This window comes from Passer montanus, unplaced genomic scaffold, assembly GCF_014805655.1.
Source record: "Passer montanus isolate IOZ18808 unplaced genomic scaffold, ASM1480565v1 scaffold179, whole genome shotgun sequence".
Classification (NCBI taxonomy): domain Eukaryota; kingdom Metazoa; phylum Chordata; class Aves; order Passeriformes; family Passeridae; genus Passer; species Passer montanus.
Window position 1 is genome coordinate 585,991 of NW_024365270.1, and position 22,439 is coordinate 608,429.

A 22,439-nucleotide genomic window follows, 5' to 3' on the forward strand; every position below is an offset into this window, starting at 1 on the left:
TTTCAGGGATTGGGATAAAGGGAAAATTGTGGATGCAATACTTGAGGGGAGCTCAAAAAGGGTAAAAAAAAAGGAATTTTGGGGTTTGGGTTGAAAGAAACCTCAGGATGGGCCAGGCTGAGATTCCAGAGGTTTTTGAGATGAGAAAAACTGAGGAAAAGGAGAATTCTGATGTTGGGATTGGAGTAATTTAAGTGGGAAACGGTAAAATTATGGAATATTCAGAGTAGGAAGGATGACCAGAGTGGTGGGAAAATCCCCCAAATCCTCAGGAATTGTGGCTGATTTGGGATTGGAGTGTTTGGGGTGGAATGCTGTGCCTGGGAATCCATCCCAAAACTCTCCAGGAGTGCAAGGGGTGGGGGGGACAAAAGAGCCCCCAAAAAATAAATATTCAAAATATTTAGGATCTTTTCACTCATTCCCTGCAGGTGCAATCCCATAAATAAATATTCCAAATATTTCAGGATAATTTCTCTCTTCTTCTTTCCCGCAGGTGCAACCCCATGAATAAATATTCCAATAAATATTTCAGGATCACTTTACTGGTTTCCTGCAGGCATAATCCCATAAATAAATATTCCTTGTATTTCAGAATCCTTCCTCTTCACTCATTCCCTGCTCACGCAATCCCATAAATAAATATTCCCGATATTCCAGGACCATTTCCCTGCTTTCCCGCTATACACTCCTCCTGCCGCGCACAAACCCCCAAGGGGGGAAGGAACATTTTTCCCCCTTCCCAAGGTGCCAAGGGGTTTTGCAGAGGAGTCTGCAAAAAATCCCTTTTGCAGAGGAGTCTCGGGCCAGGACAGCCGGTGGCGCTGGCGGAGCCGGGATCCGGGAATTTCGGGATAATGGGATTTACGGAGCGCTGCCGGCTCATCCCCGCGGAGCGCTCCATCGGGAACGCACCCACAGCGCGATCCCAGCCGGGCGCAGGAGTGGAGGGGGAAAAAAACCCCAAAATCCTCATTCCAAAGCGTTGGGGAATGATTAAAAAAAAAAAAAAAAAAAAATCCAAAATATCACCCGCGCTCAAACCCGCCCGCCCGGCCGCGCCGAGATCCGTGAACCGCAAATTTTACCGGAGCGTGCGGGCGGCGCCGCCATGAATGTACCGGGGAGAGGGGGGGGGACACGGGGACAAACTGGGACTGGCACCGGGCCATGGTGGTGACAGGGACGGGGCTCGGGGACTGCGGGTCACGGGCTCGGTGTCCCCAGCACGGGGAGAGCAGGGGGAGGAGGAGGAGGGGGAGGAGGAGGAGGAGCGCGCAGAGGGAGGCGGGGGGGCAGGAAACCCTCCTGGAAGTATGAAGGAGATGGTGGGAGGCTGCTGTGTGTGTTCCGACGAGCGCGGCTGGGCGGAGAACCCGCTCGTCTACTGCGACGGCCACGGCTGCAATGTGGCCGTGCACCAAGGTGAGCCCGGCGCGGCCCCCGAGCCCTCCCCGAGCCCCCCGAAACCCCCCGGGGACGGGGCGGGGTGAGGATGGGGGCGGCGGCGGAGCGGGGGGGGCGCTTTGTTTTAGCGCTATTGTTCCGAATAACGGTGTCGCCGCCGGTGCGGCGCGGCCGCGGGGGGGACACGGCGGGGACACGGCGGGGACACGGCGGGGGCAGCGGCGGAGCCCCCCGGGGTGGCGATTTGGGGGCGTTTCGGCGGTGCCCCCCCGGCTGAGCGGGGTGGGAAGAGGCTCTGCCGCCCCCAGCCCGGCCCGGGGGGTCGGGGGGAAGCAGGGGAGGGGGCGGCGGGGCCCGGAGCTGCCTCCTGCGAGGGGAGGGAGGGAGGAAGGCAGCCCTCCTCCTCCTCCTCCTCCGCCTCCGCCGCTCCCGGCGGCACGGGCGATTTGCATTTTAAATGACCCCGAGCCCGCCCCCAGCGCGCCGTAGCGGGCCCGCAAAGTTTGTCCTCGGCTCGGTGAACAAAACAAATCCGCATTAAAATCGGTATTCGAGGCGGCGGGGGCGCGGCGGTCCCTGCTCGGTTTGTTTGGAATGCGCCGAGGGTTCCGGGCTGCCCGGGCCGCGCTCTTTGCCCGGGTGTTGTTATCCCGTTCCTGTCTCGGGTGTTGTTATCCCGTTCCTGTCCCGGGTGTTGTTTATCCCATCCCTGGCCCGGTGCATCTCCAGCTCTTCCTGCTCTCTCGTTTGTTCCCAGTGCTCGCTCCTGGCTCTGGGTGTCCGTGGGTCCGGCTCTGTCCGTGTGTCCATCCCTGCCCTTGTCCGTGTGTCCAACCCTATCCCTGTGTCCATCCCTGTCCCTGTATCCATCCCTGTCCCTGTGTCCATCCCTATCCCTGTGTCCATCCCTGCCCCTGTCCCTGTGTCCATCCCTGCCCCTGCCCGTGTGTCCGTCCCTGTCCCTGTGTCCATCCCTGTCTGTGTGTCCATCCCTGCCACTGTTCCTGTGTCTGTTCCTGTGTCCATCCCTGTCCCTGTCCCTGTGTCCATCCCTGCCCCTGTCCCTGTGTCCATCCCTGTCCCTGTGTCCATCCCTGTCCTTGTGTCCATCCCTGTCCCTGTCCGTGTGTCCAGAACAGCTCCAGAGGGTCAGGAACAGTTTGAGAGAGGCAGGAGCTGTTCCAGAGCGTCAGGAGGAGTTCTGGATTTTCCAAACCAGATCCAGGGGGGCAGGAGCAGTTTCAGATTTTCAAGAACAGTTCCAGAGGTTCAGGAAGAGTTTTTAGGGGTGAGGAGCAGTTCCAGAGTGTCGGGTAGAGTTCCAGCTGTTCAAGAACAGTTTTTGAGGGGCAGGAACTGTGTCAAATCTTCAAGAACAGTTTTTGAGGGGCAGGAACTGTTTCGGATTTTCAAGAAGAGTTTTAGAAGCACAGGAGCAGTTCCAGAGGGTCAGGAATGGTTTTCAAGGGTCAGGAGCAGTTTCAGATTTTCAAGAACTGTTCTAGAGCATCAGGAAGAGTTTGGGATTTTCAAAACCAGATCCAGAGGGTCAAGAAGAGTTTTGGATTTTCAAGAAGAGTTTCAGCAGTGCAGGAGCAGCTGCAGAGGGGCAGGAACAGTTTCAGATTTTCAAGAACAGTTTCAGAGCATCAGGAAGAGTTTGGGATTTTCAAGAAGAGTTCCAGAGGCGCAGGAAGAATTTCAGAGGGTCAGGAACAGTTTTTAGGGGTGAGGAACAGTTCCAGAGTGTCGGGTTGAGCTCCAAATATTCAATAACAACTTTTAAGGGTCAGGAACAGTTTCAGATCTTCAAGAACAGTTTTGGATTTTCAAGGAGAGTTTCGGAGGTGCAGGAGCAGCTCCAGAGGGTCAGGAAAAGTCTCTGAGCCTGGTTCGGGTCTCAGTCTGCGCCTGTGGGAAGCTCAAGGAGTTTATTTGGGGTTTTGGGGGGCCCTGCAGGATGTGGTGATTCCCCTTTTGGAGCCCGGCCCAGCCCCTGCGGCTTTGGGGAGGTTTTTATTCCCCAAATAGCTCAAACCCCAAAAATGAACCCTGGGGCTCATCCTGCTTGGGGAAAAAAACAGGAAATAAACAGGGAAAACAGGGAGAAAAATAGGCAAAAATGGGGAAAAGCCCAGGGAAAGGGGGAATAAAAGCAGGAAGTAAACAGGGAAAACACAGAGAAGAACAAGGAAGAAAACAGGAAATAAACAGGGAGAAAAAAGAGGAGAAAACAGGGAAAACTGGGGAAAACCAGAGGAAAATGGTAAAAAACAGGGAAGAAACAGGGGAAAAGCAGTGGAAAATGGGGAAATCAGGGAGAAATAGGGTAAAACAGGGAAGGAAACTGGGAAGTAAACAGGGGGAGTGAAATTCCCGGGAAGCCCCGGGTCCATCTTTAGCTCGGGCTGAGCGCCAAGAACGAGCTCAGCTGGAGCCAGCAGGGGCTGCCAGGAGAAAACAGGGAAAAACAAGGGGAAAATGCGGAATATGAGCTGAAAATAGAAATTATTAATGTCCTTAACTCATTTATAGAGCCCTTGTTACCCATGAGATGGTCCTGTGAATATCCTGAATTTTTGATGGGAAGATTGTGTCCCAAAGAGGAGAAAAAAACCCGAAACAAGGGGAAAAAAGTAGAAAATGAACTAAAAATACAATTTATAAATGCCCTTAACCCCTTCTTGGAGCCTCCATTTTCCACCCATAGTTTTGTCAGTATTTTACATTTTTATTTTATTTTATTTTATTTTGCATTTTTTGCATGATTTCTTGGTGCTGATCCTGTTTTTCTCCCTGATTTTCCTCCTGTTTATTTCCAGCCTGCTCCAAACATTTTTAAATCCCCAAGAAATCAAAAATAAACCTGTTTAAAAATGGTTTAATTTGTTTTTTTTTTCCTTTTTTTCTAGCTTGTTATGGAATTGTCCAGGTTCCCACTGGCCCCTGGTTCTGCAGGAAATGTGAATCCCAGGAAAGAGCCGCCCGGGTGGTGAGTAGGGAGAAATCCTGGATGGGGTTCTTCAAGATTTTTGGGGTTTTTCGAGATTTTTGGGGTTCGTGAGAGGCGGAAGGAAGGAGCAAAGAGAGATAAAAACTCAAAATTTTTTTTTTACTCTGAGTCACCACTTTCGGTTTTACTCCTCAACCACAGCCCCTAACACCAGCCCTAAAAAAGCCCCAGAAGCAAAGCTTCACCCTCAGGGTTGAAATCCGTTTTTTAGGGCTTTTTTTGAGGTGTTTTTTTCCCCAAAACCACCTCAATCCTCATCTCATGGCCTTTTTCTAGCAGCAGCTCCTTTTTGAGGAAAAATCGGGGATTTTCTGGTCCTAAACTTGGAATTAAATGGATGAAATTTGAATTTATAGATTAAATTTTATGCAATTTGACTTTTATTGATGAAATTTGAATTTTATTGATGAAATTTAAGTTTTGTTGATTAAATCTGATGAAATCTGAATTTTCTCACTGAACTCAGGTGAATTTTGGTGTTTTTTCTTCCTTCCAGAGGTGTGAGCTGTGTCCCCACAAGGACGGAGCCCTGAAGCGCACGGACAACGGGGGTGAGCAGCTCCCAGCCACGGAATTCCCGCTTGGAAAATCCCAAATTCCACCCTCCCCCTTTTCCCAAAAAATTTCCTTTTTCAAGCCTCCAAGAAACAGGATTGTTTTCCCTGCCTGAGTTTGGGTTGGCATCAAAACGAGCTCAAAATTGTGGGATTTTGGGGTCGATCCCACAGGAATTTCCCAATCTGTGGGATTGTGGTGGGATCCAGGTCCCATCCCAGAGGATTTTCCATGCGGGATTCTCCTGAAGATTTTTTTGGGGTGGAGGTTTCTTTGGGATCGAGAATTTTTTGGAATGAAAAGTTTTTGGCATGGAGTTTTTTATGTGGATGAAGCTTTTTTGTGGAATGAAGGGTTTTTTTGGGGTTGTAGTTTTTTTGGGATAGAGATTTTTTGGGCTGGAGGTTTTTTTTTGGATTCCCGGACTGAATTCCCATTTTCCCTTCCTTTTCCAGGCTGGGCCCACGTGGTGTGTGCCCTGTACATCCCCGAGGTGCAGTTTGCCAACGTGCTCACCATGGAGCCCATCGTGCTCCAGTACGTCCCCCACGACCGCTTCAACAAGGTAAAATCTGGGATTTCGGGATTTCAGGATCATCCCGTCCTCCCCGTGGCTCCTTCCTGGTTTGTCCTGACCCCACGGCTGCTCGGATTCTGTTAAAAACCAAGGAAATCCATGGATCTGCCAGGAAATTGTTGGTCTTCTCCATCGGTCTTCCCCAAATCAATGGAATTTCAGGAATTTCTTGGTGGAACGACTGGAGTCAGCTGGATCCATGGAATTCCGTGTTGGTTCCTCCACATTTGGATGGGTTTTGGGGGAGAAAATGGGAATCTGAGGAATTTCTTGGTGGAATGAGTGGATCTGTGGAATTCCATGTTGGATCCTCCCCGTTTGGATGGGTTTTTGGAGGAGAAAAATGGAGTTTGAGGAATTTCTTGGTGAAACAACTGGAGCCAGCTGGATCCATGGAATTCCATGTTGGTTCCAATGGGACAGTTGGGATTTTAGGGAAAAAGGGAGAAGTTTTGTGCATCCCACCAAGGAATATCTTGGAATCTTAGAAATCCCTCAAAATTTCCTCGATACCCCAGAAATTCCTTCACAGGAGCAGAAGGCGGCGAAGGCAGAGTTGGAACTCGCCAAGCTCCAAAACCCCTCCCAACCCAACCCATTCCATGAGATTTGGGAATTCCTGGAGGCTTTTCCTCTTGGGAAAAATGGCTTTTCCCACTTTTTTCCCCCATCCCAGACCTGCTACATCTGCGAGGAGCAAGGCCGGGAGAGCAAGGCGGCCTCTGGGGCCTGCATGGCCTGCAACCGCCACGGCTGCCGCCAGGCCTTCCACGTCACCTGGTGAGATTCCCGGGAATTCTCCTCTGGAATGCGCCCCCAGCTGCTCCTTCCCTGCCCTGCCTTTGGGGTCTCCTTCCCCGAGGGTTGTGGGGTTTGGGGTTGATCCCTCCACAAGGTTATTTAGGGCTGGAATTGCCTCTTCATCCTCCTCACTCAGGAGGTTTTTCCAGGGAGTTCCTGGAGTTTGGGAATTCCATTGGAACCTGTGGAATCTGACGGAATTATCCTGGGTTTTTTTGTTTTGTTTTGTTTTCATGCTGATTTTTCAATTTTTCCCCTGTTTTCCCACTGATTTTCTTGGGTTTTCACTGTTTTTCTGCCAACATTCCTGGATTTTCCTGGGTTTTCCCTGTTTTCCCGGGATCAGTGCGCAGATGGCCGGGCTCCTGTGCGAGGAGGAGGTGCTGGAGGTTGACAATGTCAAATACTGCGGCTACTGCAAATACCACTTCAACAAAATGGTGAGATCCAGGAATTCCAGGGATTTCGGGAATTCCTAATTATTTAGGGAACTTTTATTTATTTGGGGAATTTCATTTGTTTTGGGAATTTTATTTCTTGAGGGCAATTTTTATTTCTTTAGAGAATTATTTATTTGTTTAGGAAATTTTCATTGATTTCAGGAATTTTTATTCAATTTGGTGGATTTGATTTATTTAGGGAACTTTCATTTATTTTGGGACTTTTCATTTATTTAGGGAATTTTCATTTATTTTTCTTCCCCTTTTCCCTCTTCCCTTTCCCCTTTTCCTTCTGTTTTTTTCCTGTTTTTCCCCTTTTTTCCCCATTTCGCTCCCGTTTTCCCCCAGACCTCGCGCCATTCCGGGAGCAGCTCCTTCCTCCCGGGCAGGAGGAGCCGCTCGGCGTCCCCAGCCCAGGAGAAGCACCTGTCCCACCACGAGCGGCCAAAAAAGGTCAGAAAATCCCTCAAATCCCCCAAATTCCACAAATTCCCAAAACTAATGGGATTTGTTTATGGGATCTGGTGCTGGAAAACTGCAGGAATAGGGATTTATTTGGACTTCCTTATGGGATCTGCCACTGGAGAGCTGTAGGAATGGGGATTTATTTGTATTTTTTTAATGGGATCTGTGCTGGAAAACAATGGGAATAGGGATTTCTTTATGGGATCTGCTCCTGCAAAACTGCTGGAACGGGGATTTATTAAAATTTCTTTATGGGATCTGGTGCTGCCCTTCCCAGCACTGGGAATTCCAGCATTCCAGAGGTTCCTGTTTTGTTTTTTTTTCCAGAGCCGCAAGGACAAGGAGAGGCCGAAGCAGAAGCACAAAAAGCGGCCGGAGTCCCCCAGCAGCCTCCCCCCAGCACCCGTGGCCGTGGCTGCCGAGAAGGTACTGGGGCCATGGGGTGGGAAAATCCACCAGGAAAATGGGAAAGGGCAGGAAAATCCACCCAAAAAAAAAACCAGGGAAAAGAGGCAAGAAAATCCACCCAGAAAACTGGGAAAAGGGCAGGAAAATCCACCAAAAAACAGGGAAAAGAGGCAGGAAAATTAACCCAGAAAACAGGAAAAAGGGGCAGGAAAATCAACCCAGAAAACTGGGAAAAGAGCATTCTCATCGGGCCATTTCCACCTCCCCTTCCCTTCCCGAGGAAAAATCAGGATGATTTCCACACTCCCACCGAGCCCATAAATCCAGGAGGGTTTAACTCACACATCTGGGGCTGGCGGGAGAAAATCCCAATTCCCGCTGCTCTCCCCCCGCAGTTCCCCTGTTCCCATCCCTTCAAATTCCGGGCACATCTGGCGCCTGCAGCTGTCGGGGGATTAAATCCAGGGATGGGTTTGGATCCCAGGATTTATCCCAAGGAGGGCTTGGCCGGGGTCAGGGATGTCAGGAAGGTCCCACATTTTGGGCCATCCCATAATTACAGGAATATTTTAAATTTTGGTTGTAATGTTACCCAAAACTGGTGAATTTGGAGCCCTCAGCTCTGGATTTGAAGGGATTTGGGACTTGAGGGATCTGGGTTTGGGTTCATCCCTCTCTCCCCCCTGCTGAAGTCCCACAATTCTCCCTGTCATCCTGAAATCCTGGATTTCCTGGCATCTGCCCGGGTTCTTCACCCTCCTGTCTCCCCTGGAGGGAATTCCTCAGCTGGAATTTGGGAACATCTGGTGCTGCTCCAACCCCTGGAAATATTCCCTGCTGGAGCTTTGGGATGGCTGCAGGGATCCCAGGGAATCTCCTGTCCCATCCCGAGGATGAGGAAACTCCCTGGAAATTCCCATGGGGAATCTCCAGTCCCATCCTGAGGATGAGAAAATTCCTGCTCCGGAGGGGGAAAATAGGGAAAATCAGGAAAAGGAGCCCCGGCTGCAGCCAGCTCTGGCTCCTGGGGTCACGCCCGTGTCTGTCCCCTGCCAGGGCTCCAGTGGCCACCATGAGGCCACCAAGGAGAGCTCGGAGGTGGCCAGGGCAGAGGCCAAGGGCAGGAAATCCTCGAGCCACGGCAGCAGCCACAAGGGGAAGAAGACGGGAAGCGGGAAAAGCTCCGGAGGCTTCGGATCCACCCCGCCCGGAGGAGCCTTCCAGGCGGCCGGTGAGGGGCAGGAGGAGGAGGAGGAGAGGGAGAGGGAGGAAGGAGAGAGGAGAGGGATGGAGGAGGAAGAGAAGAGGAATGAAGGAAGAAGAGGATAGGGGTGAGGGAGAAAAGAGAGGAATGAAGGAGGAGGAAGAGGAGAAGGAGGAGGGAGAGGAAGGAGGAGGGGAAAGGGGAAAGAGGGGAGGAAGGAAGGAGGAGGAAGAGGAGAGGGATGAAGGAGAAAAGGAGAGTGATGAAGGAGGAGGAAGAGGAGAAGGAAGAGGAGAGCAATGAGGGACAGGGAAGAGGAGCGGGATGGAGGAGGCAGAGGGGAAGGATGAAGGAGAAGAGCAGAGCGATGAAGGAGGAGGAAGAGGATGAGGAAGAGGAGAGCAATGAGGGACAGGGAAGAGGAGCGGGATGGAGGAGGCAGAGGGGAAGGATGAAGGAGAAGAGCAGAGCGATGAAGGAGGAGGAAGAGGATGAGGAAGAGGAGAGCAATGAGGGACAGGGAAGAGGAGCGGGATGGAGGAGGCAGAGGGGAAGGATGAAGGAGAAGAGCAGAGCGATGAAGGAGGAGGAGGAGAGCGATGAAGCACCAGGACCCCTCCCCTACCCCGCGTGTCCCCAGGCTCCTCCTGCGGCCTGCCCGGCTCCCAGGACTTCGCGCCCTTCCCCAAGCTGGAGCAGGAGGACGAGAAGTTCCGCAAGGCCGCCAGCTCCAGCTCCAGCTCACACTGCTCGCCGCTCTCTGAGGGCCCCAAGGCCGACGTCTTCGAGCAGAAGGTCATCTTCTCCGGCTTTGGCTCCATCATGCGCTTCTCCACCTCGGCTGTGGGCCAGCCGCGAGCCCGCGACGCCTCCCCCGTGGACTACAAAGCCTCCAGCACCCTTGGTGGCCCTTCAGGTGGCGGCACAGGTGGCACGGCGGGCGCCACCGGGGGCGGCCACAAGCGGATGCCGTCGCTGGGCGCCGAGGAGGGAGAGGTGCTCAAGGAGAAGAAGCACAAGGGCAGCAAGAAGAACAAGCACGGCCCCGGCAGGCCCAAGGCAGGCAAAGGCAAAGAGGTTTTGGGGGCCCAGCTGGCTGGGTCCACCTCCACCTCCTCCTCTCCCTTCTCCGGGGGATCCCTCGTCAGCTCCAGCGTTGGGAATTCTTCCCGGAGCTTCAGCCACCCCGGGAGTCTGCCCAGCCTCAGCATGGAGTCGCCGCTGCTGGGCTCAGGTGGGTTCCCTCTTGAGGGATTCAGGTGTGCTCAGGTCTCCTGAACAGAATTTTCCAGCCTTTTCCAGCACATTTAGCCATGTCCAGACCTGCCTGCAGAGGGTTCTGTCCTTTGAATCCATAAAAATCCACATCCTGTTCCATCCCCACCTTTACCCTGGAAGTCTCCCCTGGATCAGCTTCCTGAAATTTGGGGTGCAGATCTGAGCTGGGAACATCCCAAACCCTTTCTGCTCCAACTTGCCCAGCCAGAGCTGAATTCCCAGGTGGATAAAGGGGAATATTCCATGACCCCAAATTAGGGACTCTCTGGAGTGGTTCAATTTCCTTCCTGGATTGGGAAGGGATGCTGGGCTGGGGACAGCTGGTACATGGGACAGGAAGGGGTTAAGGCAGCCAGGAGAGGAGGGGCTCTGACACTCAATCCCGAGTGTTCCCAATCCTGAGTGTTCCCTCTTCAGACTATTCCCTGTCTGTGTGTTCCCATTCCTGAGTGTTCCCCATCCCTTCCCGCTGCTTCCAGAGGGGAAAGGTGAGGAGGGAATGGCGGCTGCCTGACCCTTTGGAGCAGGAATTGAGGAGGGAGTTGTGGCTCCCTGACCCTTGGGAGAAGGGAGGAGGGGACGGAATGGTGGTTCCATAACCCGTTGGAGAAGTGTGACAGGGAGGAAGGGAGAGAGGGGGGAAAAGAGGAGGAAGTGGTGGCTCCAATAACGCTTGGGAGAAGCAGGATCAGAAGGAATCTCCTCTCCCTGGGGAAGGGCGGGATCAGAAGGAATCTCTCCCTTGGGAGAGGCGGGATAAGAAGGAATCTCCTCTCCCTGTGGATTAGTGGGATAAATTGGAATCCCTCCCTGGGGAGAGGCAGGATAAGTTGGCATCTCGCTCCCGCAGGGATCTACACGAGCAACAAGGACCCGATCCCGCTGGGCGCGGCGCTGCGGGCCGTCTGCAGCACGCCGCTGCCCTCGGGGCTGCTCCCGCACCAGGGCGGCGCCGCGCTGCCCCAGCTCAGCCGCTCGCCCTTCGCCAGCTCCATCCCCGCATCCTCCTCCTCCGCCGGCTCCACCACGCAGGTGAGACCCAGGATTCGGGACTGGGGACGTGCGGGAATGGGGAACGTCGGGAATGGGGAATGTCGGTCGGGACTGGGGACAGTTGGGAATGGGGACAGCTGGGAATGGGGACACTTGGGAATGGGGACGGTCAGGAATGGGAACAATTGGGAACGCGAACAGTCAGGAATGAGAACACTCAGGACAGGGAACAGTTGGGAATGGGGACAGTCAGGAATGGGAACACTCAGCAGTGAGAACACTCAGGGAACAGTTGGGATTGGGGACAGTTGGGATTGCAGACAGTCGGGATTGGGGGCAGTCGGGATTGGGGACAGTTTGGAATGGGGACAGTTGGGATTGGGAACAGTCGGGATTGGGGACAGTCGGGATTAGGAGCACTTCCACCGGGAAGAGCAATTGGATCCACACCATTCCCAGGGCTCCCAGCCAGCACTGGGAATGTGCCAAGCCTCTCACCAGACTTCCAGGAGATATTTTTAACACAGGAGCTGGGAAGAGCTGCCGTAACGAGGACATTTCCCTGTTTCCTGTGCAGGTGTTTTCCCTGGCGGGTTCCACCTTCAGCCTCCCTTCCTCGCACATTTTCGGGAGCCCGCTGACGTCTGGGCTGTCCCTGAACCCCCTCCTGAGCCAGCCGGAGAGCAGCCGGGCAGGTACGTGAGCTCCCAGGTATGTCCGAGTTGGCATTCCCGAGGGCTCTCCCGCCAGGACAGGAGGCCACCGCTGCATTCCAGCTTTTCCAGCTGCTCTGCCTCGGGGTGGCAGCCAGGGCTGCCACGGGGACAGGACAGGGTCGGCGCATTTGCCAGCAGCACCTCGGGAATGTCCCTGGAGAATTGGGTGTTCCAGGAGAATGAATGTCCCTGGATAATGAGTGTCCCTGGAAAATGAGTGTCCCTGGAGAATCGGTATCTCGGGATCATGAGTGTCCCTGGGTGATGATGGGTGGCCCTGGACGATGGGTGGCCCTGGATGATGGGTGTTCCTGGAGAATTGGATGTTCCTGGGGAATGGGTGTCCCTAAAGACCCTAAAGATCATCCATGGGCAGGGACACCTCCCATTATCCCAGAGTGCTCTAAGCTGCCCTTGGACACTTCCAGGGAGGGATCAGCCAAGCTTCTCTGGGAATTCCATCCCAGCCCCTCCCCACCCTCACAGGGAGGAATTCCTTCCCAAACTCCATCTATCCCTGCCCTATCCCAGTTTAAACTCATTCCCTCTGTCCTGTCCCTGGTCCCAAGCCCCTCTCCAGCTCTCCTGGGGCCAATTCCAGCACTGGAAGCTGCTCCAGGATCTTGTACTGGGAGATTCTGGCCACATCCAGGAATTATGGATATAACATGGATTATTCCTGCCTGGAAGAGTGTCCCAGTAGGACATTCCCGAGAGGATGAGGGAGCCAGGATCCCCCGGCTGTGTCTGGAGGAGCTGCCGGGCCCCAGCTGGATTTGCTCATTCCCAGCAATAGGAAATCCCTGCTCCGGGCATCCCGCTGGGAATCCTGGCATTCCCTGCAGGAGATTCCCGGCATTCCTGCACGTGGGAATGTGTGGGGAAGGAGAGGAGGGGCAGGGAGGCAGCTGGGGCTGGAGCCACCACATCTGACAAGGCCCAGGGCGAGGGGAGGGAGTGTTCCAGGGATGAGAAGATAAATGTGGGATTTATCCTGGATTACCCTTGGAATGGCAGATATCCTGCACATGTGCACAGCAGCCCCATCCCAGATTTCCTGGGGCACAGGGATGACTTTGGAGGAAGGTTCTGGATGCCAAAGCTGAGCTGGGCACTGCTGAGGGCACATCTCACATCCTGGGGGCAGTTTTGGGATCTTCCCAAGAAGGACATGGAGGGGCTGGAACATGGCCGGGGAAGGGTTTGGAGTGCCAGGAGTGGCTGAGGGAGCTGGGAATGTTTATCCTGGAGAAAAGGGGGATCGGGGGGATCTTGTGGTTCTGCACAAGTCCCTGACATGAGGGGACAGCCGGGGGGGTCAGGCTCTGCTCCCAGGGAATGGGGACAGGAGGAGCGGGAACGGCCTCAGGCTGGGCCAGGGGAGGTTTGGGTTGGATATTTGGGGAATTTCCTCATTGAAAGGGTGGTCAGGCACTGGAACAAGTCCCCATCCCTGGAAATGTTCCAAACCGCATGGATGTGGCACTTGGGGACAGGGCCGGGCTGGGTTAATGATTGCCCTCCTGACCTTGGAGGGCTTTTCCACCCGAACCATTCCATGATTCCCTCGAAGCTCCTTAGGGAGCACCTGGAAGCCTCCAGGATCCCGGGCCGGCTTTGGGGGAAGGATCCTCAATCCCGGCTGACCTTGAAGCTCTGCTGCAGCCTGATTATGTCAGTCCCTGCGCAGTGACAGCCGATCCCCCGGGATTACCGGATCCAGCCGGGGCCGGGGGCAGGGCTGGCACGGGATTTGTCCCTCCCTCCCTGCGGCCCCATCCCGGGAAAACCGGCTCCAGGCTTTGCAAAGCTCCGCCTGGCCCGGCGCGGAGGGGGCAGAGCGGGCCGGGGTGACCTTGCCGGGGTGACCGCCCCGGCCGTGCCGAGGTGCCAGGCGGTGCCAGGCTGTGCCAGCCGCTGCTGCCGGGGGCGGCGCCGCCGGGGCCGCGCTGCGCTGCGCGGGGCGGCGCTGCTCGGTGCGCTCGGTGCTGCCCGGTCCCGCTCGGTGCTGCCCGGTCCCGCTCGGTGCTGCCCGGTCCCGTTCGGTGCTGCCCGGGGCGCTCGGTGCTGCCCGGTCCCGTTCGGCGCTGCTCGGTGCGCTCGGTGCTGCCCGGTCCCGCTCGGTGCTGCCCGGGGCGCTCGGTGCTGCCCGGTCCCGCTCGGTGCTGCCCGGTCCCGTTCGGTGCTGCTCGGTGCGGTTCGGTGCTTTCCGGTATCGCTCGGTTCTGGTGCCGCTCGGAACCACTTGGTGCCCCTCGGTGCTCCCCGGTACCACTCGGTGCTGGTGCTGCCCGGTACCACCCGGTGCCCCCCACCGGGCGCTCACCGGGCACTCACCGGGCTCCGGCCGTGCCGGGCGTCGCTGACCCCGGCCCCTCTGTCCCTGTCCCCGCGCAGAGCCCGACCTGGAGGATTGCGGCTTCGGCTGCCGAGGGACATCCCCGCAGGAGAGCCTGTCCTCCATGTGAGTGTCCCAGGGGACAGCGGGGACACCATGGGGACACCATGGGGACAGCCTGGGGGGGACGGAAACAGCTCCTGCCCCGCTCCTTGGGGTGTGGGATGGGATGGGATGGGATGGGATGGGATGGGATGGGATGGCCCAGGTTTGCTTTCCCAGCCCCAGCCAGGACTGAGCTCACCTGGGGCTCACCTGAAGCGCAGCACAGGAGCCTCAGCCTGGGGGGCTGTGGCTGCTGGGGCCAGGCAGAGGACGATGGGAGCAGGAATGGAGCAGGGAATGGAGCAGGGAATGGAGCAGGGATAGAGCAGGGAATGGAGCGGGAATGGAACGCGAGCAGAACAGGGCCCCCTGACGCCCCCGGCACCCCCAGGTCCCCCATCAGCAGCCTGCCGACCCTCTTCGACCAGACTGTGTCGTGCAGCAGCAGCGGGCAGCTGGACAATGTCCCGCAGGCCACCCCCAACATCGAGCAGCTCCTGGAGAAGCAGGGCAACGGCGAGGCCGGGGTGAACAGTGAGTGCGGCCGGGGGGCGGTGGGGCAGCTCCCGGGGCTCTCGGGGAGGGACCCGCTGGGATTTTGGGATTCTGCCCGGGGGGAAGCAGAGCCGGGTGGGGACAGCCCCAGTGTGGGCCAGGGGGAGGAGCTGGGGCAGCGCTGTGGGGCTGGTCCGTCCCTCTCTGGGCTTTGGTTGTGAATCCTGTGATCCCCTTTCCTCTTTCCTCCCTTTCCCCCCCGCAGTTGTGGAGATGCTGAAGGCGCTGCACTCACTGCAGAAGGAGAACCAGCGGCTGCAGGAGCAGATCATGACACTGACGGCCAAGAAGGAGCGGCTGCAGCTGCTCAATGTCCAGCTGTCTGTCCCCTTCCCCGTGGTCACCAGCAGCAACGGCCCGGGCAGCCAGGCCCAGTACATCCTGCCCGCCAGCGGTGAGGCACCGGGGCTGAGGGCTCCAGGGCTGAGGGCTCCGGGGCTGAGGGCACCCAGGCACGTGTCCCTGTGCCCCAGGGGTGGCTGAGGGGTCACAGCAGGCAGGCTCTGCCCCACGGCCACCTCAGGGTCCAACCCTGACTCTGCTCCCTCGCCCCTCTCCCCTCCCAGTCTGCACCGGTGACTCCCTGAGCCTCAGCAAGAGCCCGCCGTGCAAGAACAGCTTCGGCATTGAGAACTCGCTCTCCACATCCTCTGAGGTACAGCGGCCCCTGCGGCCGCCAGCGGCCGGGCAGGGCCTGGGACAGGGGCAGCGCAGCAGCCCCGGGGCTCAGTAGCCAGCTGATAAAGCCTGCTAGCCCAGGCTCAGAGATCAGGTTCCCCCTGCGGTGCCCGAGGGCTGGGTAGAGTAGCTGAGAGCGCCTCCAGGTGATCCTGGACATCCAGCAGGGCTGGACCCGAGCTCTGAGACCCCTCTGAGTTCTGGGACCCCTCGAGCCACCCGACCCCCCCTTGCCACCCCCAGCTGCCCCGAGCAGCCGCCCCAGCCCGATGCTCTGTGTCCGTTTCTCCCCCAGGACCCTCACTCGGGCTGTCCCAGCAGGAGCAGCTCCTCCCTGTCCTTCCACAGCACGCCCCCGCCCCTGCCCATGCTGCAGCCCAGCCCTGCCTCGCTGCCCCTGCCCGGGGCGCAGCAGGTGAACGGCCTGGCCCGGGTGGCAGGCGGGGGGCTGGCCGCAGCCTCGGGGGCCAGCCACGGCCTCTCGGCGGTGCCCATGGTGGACGGCCTGCTGGGCAGCCTGGCCGGAGCCCAGCAGATGCCCCTCAACGGGATCCTGGGGAGCCTGAACGGAGCGCAGCCCGCGCAGCCTCCCAGCGCGCCCCCGGCCCTGCAGCTCTCCACCAGCCTGAGCAGGTGAGAATGGGCAGCCCTGCCCTCTCCAGCCCAGTTCAGCTCCGGGGGGGAGGGAGGGAGTGGCTCTGGCCATGCTGACCGCTCTGGAGAGCTGTCCCCAAGCACGGGGGAGCCTGGCTTAGTGCCCGGTGTTCCCAGGTGATGCCAGGCGTTGTGTCCGCAGGAAGGGGGCCAGCAGGAATTTTAGCAGCCACTAAACTGGACCCCTTGTCCCTCACAAGCTGTGGAATTATCCCTGTATTCCTGGTGGATTTACCTGCGGCGTGTTCCCCCAGAGAGCTGCAGAGTTCAGCCAAGGCATTTCCCAGCTCCTGCCAAATGTGCTTCTCACAAACGTGCTCCTCCCTCACTCCTGCACCTGGGATGCTGCTGGGCATGGAAGGAAATCTCTTTATCTCCTGTGTCTCTGTGTTCCCGCAGCGTGGCCAGCCTGAGCCCCCTGACGGAGCAGCAGCGGCACGTCCTGCAGCAGCACGAGCAGCAGCTGCAGCAGCTGCAGCAGCTCCTGACTTCCCAGCCGCTTAACCCGGTGAGGGAGGGAGGGCAGGGTGGTGGTGCTGGGAAAAGCTCAGAGCACAGAGGAAAATCTGAAATTAAAACCAGAGGGTCCCTCCTGTCCCCAAATCCTCTGAGCCTTTTGAGGCTGAACCCACCGTGGGCTGGGTGAGGGAATTCCGAACTGGTTTGGGAATTTGGGATGGGGAGCATCCCAAATCCCAAGGAGCAAAGCTCCAGGCAGGGAGTGTGGCAGCTCCTGGGGAGGGGAGTTGGAATTTCGGCTCTTTTTGTACCAAAGGGAAGAAGTTTAATCTGAGTTTGCCACATCCTGGGGGGTGAGAAGGTGGGAGCTCCAGGAAATCGGGAGGGGGAAATCAGGAGAGCTGTTCCCTCCTGGAGTCATCCAGGGATGGAAATCCCATGGATCCCAGGATGCAAATCCTGCTGGATCCTGGGCTGGCCCCGGGCCCAGGGGAGAGGCAGAACGTGCCAAGGATCCTGCTGGGGGTTAGACAGAGATAAAACCCGAATTGTTTCAATCCCAGGCAGCTCAGCCGTGCCTGTGCACGTTCACACGGGGAGTGGAGGTGCTGGGGGGCACCGAGGGTGGCTCAGGGTTTTGGGGGCACCGAAAGGCCCAGGCAGCTGCTCCGGCGTTCTTGGCTCCCTGCCTGCACGCCCTGTCCTGGGAATGGAGGTGGAGAGGTGGCAAACAGGTCCTGAGGTGGCAGACCCCAGCCCCTGGCCCTGCAGAGACCTCGGCACTGTCCCCACCCTGCCCAGGGTGACACGGGAGTGCCAGCAGCGCTGTCCCCGGGCTGGGCCGTGCCTGTTCCACCCAGGAGCCCAGCCCACTGCTCTGGATGCATTTCTGGGTCAGGCTATTTTTATATCCCGGGAAAAGCCAGTTTCCAAGGGCAGCTGATGCCACCGTGTCACCCACGGGGACAGGACAATGGCAGCTCTGGCTGCCTCGAGGGTCGATGGTTGCCATAGCGATTCCTGCGGTTTTCCCAGATTTCAGGGAAGTTTTCCCGGATTTCAGGGCATCCCTCGGGATGCAGGTGAGCCCTGAGCCTGCTCACCTGGAATTCAGGAAGGAATTCAGAGCCAGTTTGGGATTTCGGGGTGGTGAATTCCACAGATTTGAACTTGCTGCATTGATGGGTTGGAACTGTGGGGGATTTGTGTCAGAACTCTCTGTCTCCACTCTGTCCCTGCTCTGTCCCTGCTCTATCCCCTCTCTGTCCCCTCCAGCTGAGGGCATTGTCCCTGCTCTGTCCCCTCTCTGTCCCCACTCTGTCCCCTCTGCTGAGGGCATTGTCCCCGCTCTGTCCCGTTTTTGTCCCCGCTCTGAGCCATGTCCCGGCCGTTCCTGCAGGAGCAGCAGGCGCTGGTGTTCCAGATGATGCAGCAGATCCAGCAGAAACGGGAGCTGCAGCGGCTGCAGATGTCGGGCTCGTCCCAGCTGTCCCTGCTGGCCGCCACCTCGGCCCCGCTGCACCCCAGCCCCAGCGCGCTGCTGACCTCGGCCGCGCCCAGCGGTGGCTCCCTGCTGGCCTCGCTGTCCCCGCAGCAGCTGAACCCCGGCGGGGCCCTGCTGGCCCCCCAGGCCACCCCCCCGCTGGGCTCGGGGCCGGCCATGGCCCCCAACCCCTTCCTGAGCCTGCAGCCCGACGGAGGCACTCCAAAGGGAACGGTGGGTACGGGGCTGGCACGGCTGGGGACAGGCTGGGACAGGCTGGGACGGGCTGGGGTGGGATGGGGACAGGGTGGGGACAGGCTGGGGACAGCGTGGGGGTAGTCTGGGCACAGCCTGAGGACAGCTGGGGACAGCTGGGGAAGGACGCAATTCCTTCCTCCTCCGGTCCTTGTCCCCCAGTCCCAGTCCCCCCAATCAATCCCCATCCCCCCAGTTCCCGTCCCCGCAGTCCGTGTCCCCCCTGATCCAGCCGTGTCCCCGTTTGTCCCCGCAGCCCCTGGGTGACAAGGGCGCTCCCCTGGCGCAGGACAAGGGCTAGGAGCCCCCCGGCCCCCAGCCCGCAGCCAATCCTCTCCTGGGGACCGCGGCTTCCCCGCGCACCGGCGCTCCCGGGAGCGGCCCAGGAGGAGCCTTGGGAGCCACAGCGGCGTCACCAGGCCCCGGTGCCACCAGGAGCGAGGGTGGCATCACCTGTCCCCTGCTCCGCGTGCCGGAGGGAACTCCAGAGGATCCTGCCGGGAGCGTGGGGAGCCCCCGGGGCACCAGAGACCCCCCAGAGCCTTGGGGAAGGAAGTGGTGGCACCTGGAGGTGGCCAAGGATGTGACCCTGGGTGTGGCACTGCCAGGGGAGGACGTGGTGGCACCTGGAGGTGGCCAAGAATGTGACCCTGGGTGTGGCACTGCCAGGGGATGACGTGGTGGCACTTGGGCAGTGCCCAAGGATGCGGCCCTGGATGTGGCACTGTTGGAGAAGGGACATGGTGGCACCTGGCAGTGTCCCCAGAGCCAGCAGTGGATGTGGCACTGCCAGGGGAGGACATGGTAGCCGTGCCCAGGTGGGGACACCCAGAAGAATTCCCAGGCTAAGGTCTCCCTGCTTTTCCCACTGGGCTTTGCTCCAACTGGAGGCTGATCCAGCCTGGAAGGACAGATGGATGAGGATGGACAGAGGTGGCACCACCTGGGAGGACGTTGTCACCTGTGCCAGCTGCCGGAGGGGTGGCGCTGTCCTTCCCTCCCAGAATTCCCAAAGGCCGATATCTCAGCTAGAAAAGGGGCCACAGCCGGGGTTGTCCAACGTCAGAAGGAGCTCCTGGGCCTGGGAGAGGATTCCTGGAACTGAGTTTGGAGATGAAAATCTTTGTGGGGAGGAGAATTCCCAATCCGGTCCCTGCGTTTTCCCGCCCACCACAGATCATTCCCACAAAACCACGTTCCTCCACTGGTCCTGGGAAGAGGGATCTCCAAGGAATGGGACAGTGACCCCAGTCCTGAGCCCAGGATGGCAGAACTTCCATCGCTCTCCACCTTTTGACCTTGATTCCATCTTCAGCCTGGAATATCCACTGGGAATCGACTTCCTCTGAGCTGGGATGGATGGATGGATGGATGGATGGATGGATGGATGGATGGATGGAAGGAAGGATGGAAGGAAGGACAGTCAGGCAGCTCTGGGAAGGGGACCACCAGCACCAAACGCACCAATGCCCCTCCTTCCCTCATCCCTGGGTACATCCGGAGCTCCTGGGAATGCTCCAGCTGACGGAAACTCCTTTGGGAGAGCCCCAAATCCCAAATTTTGGGACCTTTGAGCCGTGTTCAGCACATCCCCACTGCCCTTCCTGCTTTGCACTATTCCCGTTATCAGCAGTGGGGCTGCGCTGATCGTGCTGGCAAAAATCCTCCACTGAATTTCCTTTTTTTAACACTTATTTTATTTTATTTTATTTGTTTTTTTTTTTTTTTTCTAAAATTCACACCATGAAGGTTGTCTAAAAAAAAAAAAAAACAGAGAAAAAAATAATACCAAACCCTTTCTGCTCCCAGCTTGGAGCTCTGAACTGGGCAGAGCTGCTGGCTGCTCAGAAATAGAAATATATATTAAATATATAATGGGATTTATCTATCCAGAAGTTATAACGAGCTTAGGAAGCTGTTGGGGAGCCCCATCCTTTGGGATCCCCGTCCCCAAACCCGCTCCGGCACAATTCCCTTCTTGCACTTTGAAATTCCTTTGGATTTTTCTCTTTTTCCCCCCACCCCAAGCTAGGTCTTCCCCCTCCCTTGGCACCCCTGGAGGTGCCACCCAAAATCCTCCTGGCACGGGGACACCCCTGGCACAGCGACCCCAGGGGTCACCCCCAACTCCCTCCTGAGAAGCCTCAGGCTTGGCAGCGATGGTGAAAGAAAATTTAGTCCCAAATTTGGGCTAAAATGCGGAATTTCGGGGCTGTCCCCAGCCTGTTTTGGTGTGGGGTGGCTACGCCTGTCATCCCGCAGATCCTTGGGATTTGGGAACAGCCAAATCCCGGCTTTGAGCCAGAGGGAGGATGGGCAGTGGGCTCTGCCAGCTGGGTGTGGCCAGGAGTTGGGGTTTATTTTATTTTATTTTATTTTATTTTATTGTATTGTATTTTATTGTATTTTATTGTATTTTTTGCTTTTTATCGCAAATCCCAAATCCCTGCAGTGCTGCCCATGGCCTCCTGCCCCATTTGCAACCCCAAAGACCCCAAAGTTGTGCCCAAATGTCCCAATGCTTCTAAAATCCAAAATTCCTGGGGATCTGGAAGGTGCAAGGAGCAGGGAGAGGGGCTGGGAAGGGAATTGATCCCCCAGGAAACCCAAAATCCGTGTTGGGATCGCCCCCGATTTGGGGTCGGTGCCCAAATCCCTGGACAAGCCCAGGACACCAAAGGGGTCAGTGAGAGGCACTTCGGGGTGAATCCAGAGGCTGGAAATGCTGGAATTGGCTCCTGCGGGAATGCTGGGGAGCCCAGGCTTTGGAAGAGGAAGGAAATCCTGGAATTTGGGAGTTTTTAGGCAGGATCACAACCAGGGGAGTTGGATCCCTCTGGATCTCCGGGAATTCCCAGAGCTGGATCCAGGAATTCCCAGAGGTGGATCCCTCCGGCTCCCCAGGAATTCCAGGATTTGGGATCACAGACAGAAAGCACTTACACTTCTCCCTGTGCCCAACCTTCCAAAGGCTCCCAACCCCAGGAATTGTCACCTCCAGCCACCCCAAATGTCCCTTGGGCAGAGCTAGGAGAGAGAGCTGGGAAATTCCAGGTGAATCCCTGTGGGAAAAAGAAAATGGGAGAGCAGGGGGAAGAGAAAGGAGAAAAAGGAAAAGCTAAAGATGATCCGTGTTTCAGTTGCACTGGGGTAGGTTTCTTTACCCGTTTTGATGCTCTCATTTAGGATCGTTGCATGTGTCCTTTTGTGGTTTTTTCTTTATTTTATTTGGTTTTAGTTTTGTTTTTTGGTTTTGTTTTTGTTTTTTAAATATTAAATGAAAGAGAAAAATGTGTATATTTTTGGCAATTTAAGGTAATGTAGCTAAGATATATTTTTTTCACGCTGCTTGACTGGTCTTTAATAAATAATATTAATATTAATTGTGAGGAGGTTTTTAATAAAGATAAGGGGGGCAAATTTAAATGGGAATGGGAATTCCCTGCCCGGTGCTGGGAATGTGTGGAGGAATCCCAAGCCAGGGATGGTCCCAGGATGCAGGAGGTGGGAATGACTGGGAAAAGGAGGGTTTTCCCAAAAAAAACCCCAATGATGGCCCCCATTAAATCCCAAATCCTCCTGCTGTGCTGGTGAGCAGCTCCTGAATCCTCCTTTTTTCCAAAGATTTATTCCCTGGAAGCCTCAAATCCACTGGCTCATGCTGCCCCTGCTTTGGCCCCTTTCCTGCCCAAAATCGGGTTTGGAGCCATGGGAAAAGCCACTCCCAGCCAGGATTCCGAGAATTCCCACTGGAAAAGTTCTCACAGCCAGGATTCCAAGAATTCCCACTGGAAAAGCTCTCCCAGCCAGGATTCCTGGAATTCCCAGGGCCGATGCTGAAGGCCCGGGGAGCTCCAGGGGGGAAACTGAGGCACGGAGAAGGGGGGACGTGCTCCTGAGCCAGGTGTTGTGCCTGGGAAAGGGAGCGGCACCGGGATCAGGAGAGACTGGGATGTGGGGCAGTGGGCACTGGGAATGGGAACTGGGAATGGCAACTGGGACCGGGAGCCAGAACCGGGACTGGGAACTGGGACCCTGCACTGGGATCGAGCACT

The 22,439-nt window shown here is 56.8% G+C and overlaps 1 protein-coding gene across 1 annotated transcript; it reads left to right on the plus strand.

The window, feature by feature from the left end:
• Positions 1–1,245: 1,245 nt before the first annotated feature.
• Positions 1,246–21,761, plus strand: MLLT6 (MLLT6, PHD finger containing). The gene is made up of 20 exons (XM_039704625.1): positions 1,246–1,425; positions 4,320–4,399; positions 4,917–4,971; positions 5,431–5,540; positions 6,229–6,332; positions 6,700–6,793; positions 7,142–7,246; positions 7,586–7,684; positions 8,723–8,897; positions 9,511–10,104; positions 10,999–11,180; positions 11,719–11,836; positions 14,255–14,321; positions 14,692–14,834; positions 15,061–15,249; positions 15,422–15,510; positions 15,829–16,166; positions 16,587–16,695; positions 18,046–18,363; positions 18,641–21,761. The coding sequence occupies exons 1-20, from the start codon at positions 1,317–1,319 to the stop codon at positions 18,683–18,685; spliced, it is 3,123 nt and encodes a 1,040-aa protein (XP_039560559.1). The 5' UTR covers positions 1,246–1,316; the 3' UTR covers positions 18,686–21,761.
• Positions 21,762–22,439: the final 678 nt, after the last annotated feature.